This window comes from Diadema antillarum, unplaced genomic scaffold (assembly GCF_040938485.1).
Source record: "Diadema antillarum isolate AM-2024a unplaced genomic scaffold, OU_Dant_1.0 seq00000002_RagTag, whole genome shotgun sequence".
Classification (NCBI taxonomy): Eukaryota; Metazoa; Echinodermata; class Echinoidea; order Diadematoida; family Diadematidae; genus Diadema; species Diadema antillarum.
The window spans coordinates 1,147,152-1,163,284 of record NW_027271124.1 but is presented as its reverse complement, the minus strand read 5'-3'; the positions used below and the strand labels follow the sequence as shown (position 1 = coordinate 1,163,284).

The window sequence follows — 16,133 nt, the reverse complement described above, 5'->3', positions numbered from 1 at the left end:
TGCATCGCAACTGTTCGTGTGTGCGGTTCAAAGTTTTAGTTTGAAGCTAGTGCTGGCCTGGGAATCTTGTGAAAGTGGTTGCAGTGGAATTCAAATCATGTTACCACTTTATAAAACAAATAATGCATATTACTCGGTCAGGGCGTTTAATAGTAAAATTATCCACCCTCCGTATCTTTTGATCATTTCAGAACACACTCGGCTTCGCCTCCGGTGTTTTCGCCTGTTACAAAGCTACTATCGGATGGATAATTCTCATTAACGCTAATGTGTGATGTGCACGCATTATTAGGTTGTTGTTATTATCAATTTAAGAGGTAGGGTAAGGGTTGTTCCTCCCCCTTTTACATAATTCACGGTAAAGAGGAATATTCATGAATCAATAACCACTCATAAACGAATAAATGAATCTTCCAAAATATAAATCACCTCTTGGAAAATGTTAGAGGAAACTCACCTGGTCGATCAACTGAGTATCGCTGGACAATCGATTGAGGATTCTACCAATCGGGGTGGTATCAAAAAATCTGTAAAGGAAGCAGGTATAGAACCACAAGGAGTTTAACATCCGAGGAGATTGATATGGATGAAATTTATTTCTTTTGTTATCAAGTACAAAATAAAAACCAACAACTTCGAAGTTAAGTGATCTACGTATCTTCTCTGTGGAGCAATGGTCTACCAAGGAGGTGTCTGGGTCTACTAACCTATACCAACCACTACGCCAACAATCATCCAACCGAAACACCAACATCCATCCGACCGACCCCCCCCCCCCCCTCCGCAAAAAATGAAATAAATAAAAAACATCAATCAATAATAGTATTGTAATAAATAAAAAAAATTATCCAGGGTTGCCTCTTCATTGTTGCCACTGCGCTGCAGAAGGACCCTGCTATTATCCTTACCCTACAGATGCTAGGTACTCATTTATGCACCTGTGTCGAGAGGGACACGGTAGGTAAAAACATTAATTTTTGTCGAAGAACGTACTCGGCACTTGACGAAATTCGAACTCGGGGCCTCAGATTGAAAGTCAAGATTCTTATCCGCTATACCGCAATATTCCTACAATCAAGAATCAATAATCAAGAATTGATAATCAAGAATGAATGAATGAATCAATGAATGAATGAATGAATGAATGAATGAATGAATGAATGAATGAATCAATCAATCAATCAATCAATCAATCAATCAATCAATCAATCAATCAAGCAATCAATCAATCAATCAATCAATCAATCAATCAATCAATCAATCAGTCAATCAGTTGAACTTTACATCTTTTCATCTCTACCAAAATTAATATTTTCCAGTCTACCTATTCATCTATTTATTTGTCTCTATATCTTCAACTATTCATTAATATTCACAAACCTTACCTCATTGGGATGCAGATGATGTTGCGGAGGAGGGTGTAATGGATGTTCGTGGAGGCCGCAAGGGCTCCGAAAGCCACCAGAATGATGTTAAATGATGTCAGGATGATGGTAGCCACAGACAAGCCCGCGTAACCGCCTATCCAGTAACCCGATGACTTCGAAGAAGACGTCTGTGAGACGAAGAACGTAAGATTGATGAGTCCTCAAGATCTGAGGGTGAAAATTGCTTCCATGGTAGCCCAACATTGGATACCAAGACTGGGATTTCAGTCGCAACGGACATTTTATGCAATTATTCACTCTTGGCGGTTTCTCTCAGTGCTGTTGATATGAGACTCATCTAAGGACAGCGAGGAACTTAATTATACGAATAGTACTTAGTGTGAGCTTTGGTCAAAAATATGCCTTTCATCTTCAATCGATGGGTCATGTGGTAGGTAGGCAGCAAATCCTCAAATATTCAAAGTAAATTGAATATGCTTACATTGTTAAAATGGCAAGAATGCAATCTTCCATAAATATGGTGACTACATTCTTATCTCTCTTGAGAGAAATGAAATGGTAATTGGAAAAATTTTGTTTTCACATGGTAATCGCATACACAATGAAGTGGTTTTCCTCCCTTAACCCTATTTTAACTGGGCTATTTGAGACCAAGCTTTTACTGGGGGGGTCAATTTGACCCCCTCCCCTTTCAGATCTCGGCCGCCGATCGCACGATCGCCGCAAAATTTTGCCTGAACATAGAGCCGGATGTAAACTACAAGATTACATGGTCATACAATAGAAAAATATTGATTTTCTATTTTTAGTATATCAATTATGTAAATTTATGCATGAAATTCATATTTTCACCTGTAACTCCATTAGAAAGACTAAAGGATTGGTAAACTTTTGTTTACGAATTCCTCAAGACACATTGAACAATTTTCTTGCAAAAAAACTGCACAATCATAATCAATTTCCTTTGTTTATTGTTTTTTAATTTCTCATGTATTTTATTGTTTTTCGACCTTTTGTTTTCTACTGTTTTTTGACCAAATTTTGTTGCAGGCACTTTTTCAAGCTTATCTACATTAGAATTGATTAATTTCAATGATTAAAAGTGGAAATAATCTAATTCATATCAATTTAACAAAAAAGTACAATTTGCATTGGATTTGCACACGATATCGTGAATTTGAGCTGTTTTGGGGTTGACATGCATATGCAAATTATTACGTACATTCGGAACGGTGTACCCGGACGTTGCAAATTTGGTCTCAAAATATGCGGGAGACTTCAATGAAAAAAGTCATGAAGTGATGCGGCGCCATTTTTTCGCGTTACGGAACCGTGGCGCGAAATGCTGGGGGGGGGGGGGATCAATTTGAACCCATCCCCCCAGTTAATATAGGGTTAATGTTTTCAAGGCCTTAATTTTTTTTTCAGCTCACGCTATGTTTTCTGATCTTATATACTTGCCGCTTTAGGTAATGCTTGCTTTTTATGATTACACAAAGAAAGAAAATAGCAAAATTTAACACCAGAAACACAATCATTAATTATAATAAAACGAGCTGAGACGCTGCTGCGCTGACGAACTTAAAGCGTGGCATAGGGCCTGGTATCGTAGAGTGCTATTATAGTATTGTCAGCGTTAAGATTCATACTGTATTTGCCAATGAAACTCCTTGTCAAGTATCTTTTCACCCACCCCTGTTACGTTGAGGTCGTACTCGCTCCAGCTGGACAGCCAAAAGTTCGTTCCGATCTGAGCGGCCGCCCTGATGACCACTGTGACCAAGATGGACGCCGTCATGACATAGCCTACGGCACGGAAGTAGTAAAGGTAGATTTGGTAGGACACCGACCCCCTGTCTCGCTCCTCGTCGGCAATCAGTCGGCCTTTTTCGTTGGCTGCACATGAGAGAGGAAGATGAATAAGACTATAGCTATTACAAACCACGTGCCTGTTTTTATATCGAGCTGTTTTCCAACGTTTCCTATAATTGCTCACTCTGAAATTCGTGACATGAAATTTCCCCTAATTTGAGCCGACGGCCTTTTCGCTGCATGAAATTTTCGCGAATTGCGACCGATAACATTACATATGATTATAAATACGTATAAATATATAACTGTGTGTGTGTGTGTGCGGGCGTGTATAATATAATATCACAGTAGGTGCTTTCAATGCGAAATTTGCGCTTCAATAAGAAACAGGAGTAATATCATATGCTGATAACATTCAAAAAAATTGAAAAACCACAAAACAACAAAAAGAGAAGAAATGGAGTAAAAATATAATGTGATCATAAAATCTCTTAGTCTGTAAGACTATAAGAAAATGTATATACAATCAGGAGTCAGACACGTACTCCTTACTCGGATATCCGAGTACATCTTCCGGTATTTGTGTGTTTGTTCTTTTCTTCCTCTTCCGTTCAAAAAGAGAAGTAGAGTGGGTTCTTTTGCCTTCAAAATGGCACAATATATTTCTCTTAATATATCATCGTAATGAAATGTGTGTGTTCTTTTTTTTTGTACGATCATATCAAATGATAAAGATAAAAAAACCTTGTGCGTCACTGCCTGAAGAGATAGTCGAGGCGGTGCGAGCAATCTGTTTTTTAAGAGCTGTTCGTTCCCTCAGCACCCCGTCGGACTCGGCTCCAGACTCCGTCTCTGTCCCGCTCATGACTTGAACGGCCCGGGTCCAGTCTGAGCAGAGGACTGGGTCCAACTCAGCCACCTCCTCCGGGGTGCCCTGACTCGTTATCCGACCATCCTTCATAACGATGATCTGAATGAAAAAAAAAGAATATCAAATACACTGTCACCATTTATTTCATTGAGCCACGTTTTAGCAGAAGGCTTGCAGGGTGGTATACAATTACATCATACAGCCCCAAATCAAACACGAAACGACCAACCCTCAATGCATTGAATACTGCTCTGTCCTTGTGTGCTTCGTGTAAGTACGTCAAAAAACCGTCACACTATGAAACATAGGACGCTGTTTTCCATTGGTCGTGGCCATTATTTCAGAGCACAATTCAAGCTTGAGGTAGTACTGGGTTGCTGTTACCATGGGGCCTATCAATTTGTGGCAAAATTACCATTAAGATGAGGGGAGCTCATTGTAGTATGTATAGACGGTGGACGAGGCAAACGTGGACTATAGTCTCACCTGATCAGCCTCTGGGAGGTACTGGAGTTGATGGGTCACCAAGACAATGGTCTGCTTCCGTTTCTTGAGAGTTTTGAGGATGCCTGTCTGGAAAAGATGCGCTCCGACATGAACATCCAACGCCGACAGAGGGTCGTCCTAGTATGGTAAAGCAGGAAATAACTTATTTTCATTAATACTTCATGTATATATATATATATATATATATATGTATGTATTTCCTCTCAGTATCCCTATTTGCTGGTATGTATTACATATACAAAAAAAAAGAAGAAGAAAAGATTGCATCCCTTCAGTGATCCCTCGCATCGATCCTAAAGTTGATTTTTATCCTTAGGATCCAGGTTTACAACAGCTTTTGACTACCGTACACGCGCAATGATCAGGGACGAAAACTGTACTTCGGCTTTTCATAACTCAGTGGGTAAAAGTACATACCGGTCTAGCAAACCGGATGTAGGTTGAATCGCGATGGAATCCCATTTTCTTTCATAATGTTAATTGATATCATTTCATTACAGAAAAAAAAATCAAAAAAAAAATCGATGTCTTTATTTCATAAATCATGTCGAACGTCATACGTCACAGAGTAGTCGGTAGACATCACAAACAACATTAAATCAAAATCATGGTGGCTTAGGAAAATTGGCAAACGACACGAACGACATAATACCGAAAATCAGACAGCAATTGGTTCTTACCAGTAAGATGATATCTCTGTTAGAATACAGCGCCCTCGCAACACTGACACGTTGTTTTTGTCCCCCGCTGAGGTTGATGCCCTTTTCTCCTATTTCTGTTTCATCACCAGCGGGTAGCATATCAATGTCAGATTTCAACGCACAAGCATCTAAGACCTTCTGATACCTGTTGTATCATTTAACGGTCAGAAAAATAAACATGCAATAGTAATAGTTACGTCATTTGATTATGTTAGATTGGTCGGTGCGAACGATGACCTCTTAAAAAGCTCAGAAAATAAAATCAACACAATTCACGTTTTAGTAAAATGTTCCAGACCTATATACATAATATATTTAAGTGCTTCTGTGTCTGGTCAGCATTGTCGGTTTTGAGACACCAACTCTTACCATAATCCAGTGCAAAAAAAGGGTTTGACTGTGTGTTACTGCTAACAATAAGTAGAGCTGCAATTTGTCGAATGTCATGATTACATTGCCGTCACTTGCTGAAGAGAATATGACGTGCAGTAAATGGGATTTTGAGGAGAGATTCTTAGATTTTTCTCGATCTTAGTATATTATGGTTGAACAGGCGAGGAGAGAAACTTACCTAGATTCACGAAAAGGTTGCCCGAAGATGATGTTTTCTCGGAGCGAGGAATTTACCAGCCATGCCTTCTGCGCAGCAAATGCTACGGTGTGATGATTCCTACACGATACACATAAGGTAGAGGATTATGGCTGTGAAAACGTTTCCGTCGATATAAGGCACATTGACAATAGCATAAAATCTCAGATCATTCCTAATATAAAGAATATTCTCAGATCTGTATTCTATCTGCATTATGGATGCTTCTCAACGTAACTCAAGAATTCTTTATGACACTGTTCTTTCGAAAAAAATATAATCTGCTTACAGTATTGTGGAGAAAGTCTCTTACAGTCACAATAATAATCAATGCATTTCTCACCGAGGTTTGAACAGACTAAATACGCACATCCATCAAAACATAAATATATCAATAACTCATAACCCAACCAAACAGAATGCAATCAAACAGTCCCTTATCCCATCTGATAGGATAAAACTGTCATATAATTTTTCTTACTTATTCAGCTGTACACTTCCTGTAATGGTTGTCATCTCTCCTAGAATTGCTTGGATCAGGGACGATTTCCCGCTCCCTACGGCGCCGACAATCATAGTCAACTTGCCTGTGAAAATAGAAAAAATTGATACATGCGATATCAGGGGTGGTAAGATGGACAACCGCAACTGAATTATAGGGCTCACACCTGTAAATAAAATGGAATGTCCCAGACCCCTTCACAAATTTGTACCAAAGAAACCAAAATAAATGAAGAAAAAAAAAATCAAAAATCAATAATGTAGTTTGGCATAAAACTGAATAGCTGCAGATACTGAGTATGAATTCCTCTACAAATTGCATTTTGGTTTGACGATGAAAGCTTTTCTCATGGAATTTGAAGGGACAATATTTCATTGGGTGCATGTGATGAAAATAGGTGATTTTTTTTTAGCGAAAAGAACTCGTAGTCTGGCTTTGACGACCCTTTGACAGAGTTTGAGCTGAAGAACCCGCCTTGGAAATTTGATGGATGAAAGGGCATAGCTCACTTATCCAGGTTAGTGAAGATGAAATAACTCATTTTCCCAGCTATTTAACTGAATTTTTTGAATTTTGAATTTTAACACACGTCTCTTTGGGGAATTATTTACCTGTGTGAGCCCTATGCAATATTCCCGCTAAAGTGTATCACTGGTGTCGACCAGTATAGCGCCCTCAGCGGAGCTGATTCAATCGTCTTTTACAGTCTAGTTCTGAACCCACGCAAAGCAGACAGGCAACTGGTTTAACGTATTTACACCAGAATGTAACTCCCCTCTCGACAGCAAAGTTTATGTCAGCGCCTCGCTGGATACAGAAAACACGACCCCTATGTGCAATGTTAAGGATAATTTACCTTCTGATGGAATGAATAGAATTCAAACAGCTGCTGAGGTTTTCTTTTCTTTTGTTTTTTTTATTTTGTTTTGTTTCTGTGCACTGAAATCCCTAAGCAGCTTTTCCAGAACACACACTGAAACATTGACGATGAACAGTTAGAAAGATTCCCTATGGTCTCATTACTTCAAGAAGTCATACACAACATGTTCAGTCAAGCATGTCAGCACAATGGCAAACAGTTGTACGTGTCTATGGAATGAGTGTATTGGGGACGCACTTTGCCCCCGCCTAGCCAAACACTGGCTATACATTGCAATTACAATAACTTTTTTTTTGGTCATTCTCTTCACATTCACGCTAGCATACACTATGTTGCCGTCTAGGTTTTGTTTTGTTTTTGTTTGCTTTTCACTCAGAGAACCATACACTTTCAGTAATGTGGAATAGAAGTGTGATACATTTCTCTTTGAAATGACAGTAGGAAATCTGGTGAGACTCACAAGGCCTCGATAAATCCCCTATTTTCCTCGGTCTGTGGGATATGATGAGATAAATCACGAAAATAGCTGCAAATACATCTTTCTTGATAGCACAATGTATGATACTTTGTCCTATATAAATATTACCGTCTATAATGCAATATACATTCAAGATAGACGATTAAAAACCTAACTATAGCGCTTCGTACAAGACCCAACAGATTGCGAAAATGCACCGCTTGCCGATGAAATGTGAGCACTATATCATAATATTGCTCTTTCATAATTATGTTACCCATTTGAAGAACAATCCATCTGATTACAAGGGTTTCATAATAATTATGATTATCATGCTTCGCCACCCACCAGCTGGTATGTCCACATTGATGTCATGCAGGGTTTGCGAGGTAGAGGCGGGGTCCCACGTGAAGTTCCCGTCAGTTATCTAAAATGCAACAGACGATAATCTGAATCTAATCATTCGAGATGACATCACTACGGCACACACACATATACAAACACAAACTACGCCTTGTAGAACTAGGCACTTGTGAGAGTACCCCGTTCTTCTCTCCCATAGACAAATACTCCCACAATGTCAATACCCCCACGCAGTGCCTGACTAAATAAAGTGCAACATTGAAGATGGACCCCCCCCCTCCATGTACCTCTTGCTCGTCCACATAAATTATACACACACATATACAAACTCATACGAGACATACGTAGTTTGACGAGATTATCCAACTTTCGAAAAGGCCATGAAGAATACGACCAGGAATGCACATACTATACACTTCGAATACATAGCCGTACGTAAGCTAGGACCTTTCAATAAAAAAGTAAGAAAAATTATAAACACTTTTGGGAAAATGTGATCGACTAAATCGTGTTATATGTCACTTTTTATTCTGCTTGTGATATGAGTCTTCACTTTGACCGTAAGTTTATGGAGGTGGATATTGTTGACCGGCATTGATGAAATAAACGACATTGCAAAGAGTGATGACAGCTATCACGATAATGCTTTATGTATCGTCACACTGAGATAACGAGAAAAACGTAATTAAAGGGGCATAGTCCCGGTAGTGTAGAGGGCGCTGTTGATGATACTGCCGATCACCGTTAGCATTGATACGAAGATTACCGAAGTATGAGCGGTCATCAAGAGTAAAGTGCGTAGGTGTTGCTAAGTAACGTAGCCTTCGTTGTCTTCTCTGCGCATCGCGCAGTCTGCCAAGAGGCAAAACACTCTGTCCCTCGGATAGGACATGAAATGGAGGTCCCGTGTATGAGAGAGTAACAACTCATGCACGTAAAAGATCCCGCTTCATTCATTCATCGTAAAGAGCAGGGTGTTTAACCCGGTGAAGTGGTCCCACCTTAAATCCAACTGGACCCCATGGAAGACCAGCTTAACGTAGCTGAATATGGGCCATCCAGCCATCTTCTCAGATGGGAAATGAACAAACGAACAAACAAACAAACAAACTAATTGTAACTATGCTATATTTGATGACCGCAGAATAACTCACCCTGACTGCCACGTCATCGGGGATCACTTCGGTAAAGGACGTGTTCATGTCGGTCTTCGATTCAACAGACCCGTAGAAACTCCCATCCGTGCTCCCCAGCAGAGGTTCACGGTCGTCGTCCCCTGCGTAGTTATCGATGATGAACTGTTTCTTCCCAGGCTGCCGATACCTGACGCCCGTACCCTGTGAACGGTTTACCACTGTCATAATTATGGTCGAAATAATGTCTCACTGCAAACGAACTTAACAGAAGTGACGCACACCTCAAGAACATCTACATCAGCAAACCTTCTGCATGATAGGTCCATTGTAGTTATCGTTTATTTCATATTTCTCGTCGCACATAAATTAAACTGTAGCGTCACAAATTCATACGCTGAATACATCGAAGAGACGATTGGCATTAGGCGCAAATCGATTTGTGTCTACAACCTTTCAAAATCACTTTCAATTACACTCATCTTTTCACATTTGTTTTTCACATTCAGTGTATAGTTGTTGGGACACAGCATTATTTACATAATTCAGACTACACATCAGTTGCCAATGAAGCAAAAAGGTCATATCCTTCCTTAAAGGTGCAAGTTTTCCGTCAGCATCCACGTGCATTCCACGTAAAAGTAAAACATGCAGTGCATCTTGAGCTTATAGCGTAACACAACACGGAAGTAAAATTCTGTGCAAGTGGATTTAAACTCTACAGAAGCTGGAATTCAACGTGAAGGGGAGGCTTCAGGTTGGTCAGAACAATGAAATTCTCACATTTTTGTCATTCTGATTGCTTTCGGTGAAACTCCCCCCATAGTCCGACCCTAGCCCGTTCTGCCTTTTGGCCCCGTTGTCATCGTCGTACTGGTTACTGCCTTCGATCTCTGGGGCAGCGAAGTATGCCGATAATCGCTTGCAGCTCACGATGCAGTTGACGAACAGGTTGACGACGAAGGGAAGAAGGAAGAGCGGGGCAGTAATTTGGTTGAAGAGCGCCAAGGTTGAGAAAGCGATGTCCGGGGTGAGTGGCTCCTTCGTAATGGCGGTGTAGGAGCAAAATGCCTACAGCCAGAGCGTATATCACAAGAAGGGATTTGATATATTATTATGAGCAAAGGCATATTGATTTATTAAACTTTATTTCCTTTTCAAAACTGGGAGCCATATTCATTACGAAAAAAAGAAAAGACAACAGCACAGTTTGCACTGGATGAATCGATACAAAGTGGCTTATAGTGAAGGCACGTGATATATCAACACATTCATTATCTGTCATTGTCTGTAATGTAAATCTTTTCAAATCACTATCAAGGGCGAGGTGTTCTTACATATCCCATGAGCATTATAAGAGAAACCATAAACAATAGTATGTTTGTAAACCTTTCAGTCAAAGCGATAGAAATTACTCACATGATTGCGTGGTTCTCATGTCATAATCATTCGATATTTATTTGTATAATCAACTACTGCTTTACTATGCCAAATATACACCTGTGAATAACAACATAATCATGCCTGGTAAAATCCCACTTTTTGAAAATATGGACAATATTGTGGTTCACAAAATCAGTCAGCCATTACTATTAATCCTCCAAAACACTGTTAGAGAACAGCCTCCTTTACACTTACCACTACTGTGACGACTAGCGGAGTGGCAGCATTGAGCATGACTGGAGAAATGATACAAAGGAAATATAGAAACACAGAAGGATAATTCATCATGTTCATAACGAAAATTTCTAACTTTACAAAGTTATAATGCATAAATCAGTTGCCAAAAAAATCAACGTCTTTATCATAATCAACTGTTGGATAAATTCAGCAGTCATTGCGTTTCATCTTTACTACAAACTACAGACGAATACTGGTGTAGATACTACAAAAATATAGATGTGGAGGCAGAGCAGTATCACCTTCCTGCTACAGTAAGATACACTATCATGACTAGCTTGTAATCAATTCCGTCCCTCTGTATGATGTCTGCAAGAATCTCGGCACCACACTGGGCACGCAAAAATAATGACCACAGAAATGTTATCATTCAGGGCGGGAGAGAACTAGATCACGGATGTCTATTATGCCACCCGTAAAATGGTATTATTCCGTCTTGGTCCTTTAATTCACTCAGCCTTCGACATTATCTCCTATTTTATGTGACATAATAATCCGGTTTGCTCAGTGCAACAATAGCGAGCTTGAAAGTTAAGACACGACGCAGCCTCCCGGGTTGGACAATGGAAACTACTGCTTAATAGCATCGTCTTTAGCTGATCCAAAACTCACTATTGCACATAACGAAGCGACAGGTAAGGTTATGCTGTATAGTACATACTGATTGTATGCTTCGATGTTGAAGAATAATATATATAATGTATTCATATATATATATATATATATATATATACATATATATATATATATACATGTGTATAGCTACTATATATATATATATAATATGATATACATATATATATACATATATATATATGTATATATGTATGTATGTATATATATATTATATATATATATATATATATATATATTTATATATACATATTTACATATATATAATCTTCTTCGGTGTGGGATTATGTATTACTCACAATTGCAGGACACTATGACGTATTGTTTCCATAGAACGGCCAACTCTTTTTCCCTAGCCTGCTTGATTGTTTCGTAGAAGACTTTCTCCCAGCCGTAGAGCTTCAGGAGTTTGATTCCTTGTAACATCTCGTTTGAAAGTTTCAGTCTAGTGTCAGCACATTTCTGCGAGGACATACAAAAAGGATTTTATAGCAACTACAATGATGATCAATGATATAAAGTAATCACTGATTATATACCAAAGCTGGGACCACCCGATGATACACACTCAGGCACATCTGTCTTTATCAATTTAATCTATCTATCTATCTATCTATCTATCTATCTATCTACAAGTGTATCTATCTATCTATCCATCTATCTATCCACCTACCTATCCATCCACCTATCTATCTATCTATCTATCTATCTATCTACGTATATCTAGCTAGCTAGCTAGAAGCTAGCTTTTTGTGTGTATGCTTACAAAATTATTATTGTGCTTAAAATACATAACATGAAATAATTACGTCAGTTTATTTTTCTCTTAATGCTAACTTCAAGGTTTCTGTTGCTCAGGTGCTTTACGCATTTCCTGGACAGTTTTTCATTTTCTGAAAACTTCCATATGAAGTCATGACTCAATGCGCAGTATAATCAATCTGTAATAATGATTACATTGTGATCACTATCTAATCTAATCTTCATATCTAATCATCGAATTCCATCTCAGTGATTGAGATGGGCCGAGTTTCCTTGATGGAATATGACTCCGACTCCTTAGCTTATTAACCTTTGTTTTGTTTTGTTTTTTACCTTTGTTACTTTCTGGGGTGAATGCATAATGTTACAGATAAACAAATTACTGATGAGCGAAAAATGGACCCCATGTTCTCACATCATCATTCACATTTTGTGCTGTATTGCATTAACTCTGGCTAATTTGTTTTTGCAAATAAATTATAAGAAGTGCGACACCTGTTCAGTGTTTGTGTGTATACCAATCCACGCAAACTTTCAAACATGAGAGGTACCCCTCCCCTGCCCCACTCCCCATCCCTCTCTCCTCCTTCCCTCCTCTTACTGCCCCTCCCCCACCGGCGGTGAGTTGGCTCAGTCGGTAGCGCGTCTGCCTCACGATCACGCGGCCCGGATTCGAACCCGAGGCTGGACTGAGCAATGTTGTGTGTAAGCATGCCGGCCCCTCTATCAAGAGGCAAAACACTCTGTCCCTCGGCACATAAAATAGAGGTCCTGTGTATGAGAAAGTCACAACTCATGCACGTAAAACATCTCGCTTCATTCCTTCATCGCGAAGAGCAGGGTGTTTAACCTGGTGAAGTGGTCCTACATCACATCCAACTGGACCCCATGGAAGACCAGCTTAACGTAGCTGAATATGGGCTATCCAACCATCTTCTCAGATGGAAAATGAATAAACAAACCCCTTCAGATGACTGCAGCTATTATTCTCACCAGAACCATCTTGATGTATCCCGCTACGGTGACCCCAATCTTGAGCTGCAGTGGCACGGTGACGAGAAACAAGCAGGCGGCAATGAGTGCCGGGGCTCCCAGTTGAGTGTGTAATAATATCAGCGTGATTACAATCTAAAATGCATAAAATACAAACACATACAGAGAAGGTGATAACCCTGAAGCGTACAAAAGAAAAAAAAAGTGACTGACCCAAATCTTTAAATCCTTTTTTCTCTCCCCTCCCCTGAAACTATACCTCCGAACTCTCTCTCTTATTTCGATCACTTTTTTGAATTATTTGGGAGGGTCCAATTTTAACAAGTCATATATCCTTTTAAAGCTTAGAGTTTGTTCTTTCGAACTATGTAGAAATGTGGAAATTAATTTTGGCCTACTTTTTGTTGGTTTTGAGCTGAGTGGTCATCTATGCAATACAAATGCATGTTGACTTGTATTCATTCATAGTACTCTTATAGTCACTTCAATTAATTTTCATTAAGCTTAATTAAGACTATCTCACTATGTGTCCTATATTTCTTAATAATTTTCTGCTACTTTTCTTCAGATTGCTTGAAAAGGTCAAGGTTATTAACAAGGTCAACCCCGTGAGATATCGAATGGTGAAGGAGTGAAGTGTCAAGTCAGATAGTTTCTCTGGCAATGTGAGAATATACCGTGGTCGAACACGTAATTGAGCTGACCTTCAAAGGCACGGCCCAGATTTCATTGCACATGGTAAAGAACATCATGACGTTGTTGGCGTCGACCGACATGTGGTTGGTGATCTGCCCCATGGTCATCATTCCGCCCGACATCGCGAACGTCGACAGGCGCATCGACTTCTCGTATACCATCGCCTATAGAATACGAAGAAGATTGAGCGACGAAGGGGCGGTAGTTTATGAACTGTACCTCACCTTTATATACAACGTGTGTTTATTTCAATAGTATTTTCGCAGCAGGGGTGCATGCTGCGTGACTACAATAATGTGAAAGCACAAATCCATACCTTGTTTAAGTTAAATTTAAAAATGGAGTAATTTAAATCTATAACTCTACTGTTTTCTTGTGTTCTGCGAACAATAATATCAATCAAACACAGTCGTGGAATTTTCGATAAGATGAGATGATGGAAAAAAAATCAAATAACTCTGCTGTTTTCTTGTGTTCTGTGAACAATAATATGGGTCAAAGGGCAAACGGAAGTAATAGTTGTTGGTGATGTTATGGCCGCACGAGCTTTCCTTTCGCTGGCACACACATTTTCACTAATTTCCTCGTTTAACTTATGTATTCAAAAAGGACAAGATAAGTCATTTACATCTATTGTTTTATCACTATAATAATCAAGTAGAAAAGACTTTGTAAAGGCTTTATCATCGACAAAAGATATTTTTCTTTTACAGTTTTCTTTTTCATCTTTAACTTCCGTGAAACATGTCCTGTTTTGTTTGTCTGTTTTTACTCCATTTTATAACAAATATCGTGGAGTGGCATTCACACTTCCAAATGTGTAATTATATATTGTTTTAACTTTTTTCTTTCAAAAAGTTATGGGAATCGATGAAATGGTATTGAACTTATAAGGATGAACAACTTAGGATATCGAGTTTCTGGATGTGTTTTCATAAACATGTAAGTTAGATACACATACTACTCTTTGCGTAATAACTCTATGTCTTGATTTCGCAACACGATACGACAGTTTAAACTTTAACATTTACGTTCAGATTTTCCGAGTGATTAATATTTCTTGTTACTTGAGTTTCATGAAATAATAAGTACCCTTGAACATGTTGAAGCTGTAAATCAAACTTTAATCATCAAATCAACATTAAGCTTGCTATAAATAACACTCAAATTACCTACGCTAATAAAGTAAAATAATTCCCGATGGAATCCCATTTTCTTTGCTCAATTTTCCACTAATAAAGTAAAATAAAGATACATACAAATGTTTTACTATTGTTCAACACACAAAAAAATGGACAATACCTGAATGTACTTCCAGAGACGAAGTGACCTAATAGACAAAGTTATACTAAGAATCAACCTTATTCTAAATTACACAAAGTTCCACGAATGAAACAAATACTTACTCTTATAGCACTTCGAGTAGTCATCTGTAGCAAGTGTTATCTATGTATTGCACTGCTATTTCAATTCTTTGCGAGCTTTCGAGATAAGATCTTAAAACAGTTGTGATATTTAAAGGGACTGTACCGTTCTGGTTGACGTGAGGATTTAGATTTTAACGTTTTGCGAGATATTCAGAAATCACTCTATGAGATGTCAAAGAGCATGCAAGTCTATGGGGTATCAAAAGTTTATTATTTTGATGAAAATCGGTTTTGAAATAGCTGAGATATCCAAAAACGAGGTGAAACAAAGAGATCCTAATAAAAGGCGTGGCCTGTCGCCTTTTATTATTACCACTTTTTTGGATATCTCAGCCATTTGAAAACGAATTTTCATCAACTAAATGTTGAATCCTTCTTAAAATTACATGCTCTTTCATATTTCATAAGAGGTTTCTCATCATCTCACCAAGGAATGTTATAGACCTGAATCCCCACCTCAACCAGTACTGTACAGTCCCTTTAATACCGTCGGGTAGAGACATGTACAGTAGTTATCTAGTCTAACCTGGATGGCAGCACGAGCGTGAAGCCCTTCTATCGCGACCAAGTACTGGTAGAACTGATCACAGGTGTGACGTATCAATGACGTAATCAGAACCACACTGACTAACACGTAGCCGTTGGAGAAGAACTCCTTGACAGTAACAAAATGCGGGAAAACCACCTATAAAAGAAATGGATAAAAACGATTTTATAAATATGCATAGGCTATATATAG

At 38.8% G+C, this 16,133-nt stretch overlaps 1 protein-coding gene across 1 annotated transcript in view; it reads right to left on the bottom strand.

Annotated features, from left to right (window-relative positions):
- Nucleotides 1–16,133, bottom strand: part of LOC139724867 (ATP-binding cassette sub-family C member 9-like) — a 48,990-nt gene that overhangs the window by 12,349 nt on the left and 20,508 nt on the right. The window contains exons 5-20 of the mRNA XM_071635991.1: nt 15,921–16,079; nt 13,976–14,131; nt 13,272–13,406; nt 11,816–11,978; nt 10,842–10,882; nt 9,987–10,274; nt 9,225–9,407; nt 8,056–8,134; nt 6,350–6,455; nt 5,851–5,949; nt 5,259–5,424; nt 4,558–4,695; nt 3,945–4,170; nt 3,082–3,284; nt 1,386–1,555; nt 458–527 (exon numbers count right to left, since the gene is read on the bottom strand). Of these exons, the coding sequence (XP_071492092.1) occupies nt 458–527; nt 1,386–1,555; nt 3,082–3,284; nt 3,945–4,170; nt 4,558–4,695; nt 5,259–5,424; nt 5,851–5,949; nt 6,350–6,455; nt 8,056–8,134; nt 9,225–9,407; nt 9,987–10,274; nt 10,842–10,882; nt 11,816–11,978; nt 13,272–13,406; nt 13,976–14,131; nt 15,921–16,079 (2,382 nt within the window). The remainder of the gene's footprint in view (nt 1–457; nt 528–1,385; nt 1,556–3,081; nt 3,285–3,944; nt 4,171–4,557; nt 4,696–5,258; nt 5,425–5,850; nt 5,950–6,349; nt 6,456–8,055; nt 8,135–9,224; nt 9,408–9,986; nt 10,275–10,841; nt 10,883–11,815; nt 11,979–13,271; nt 13,407–13,975; nt 14,132–15,920; nt 16,080–16,133) is intronic.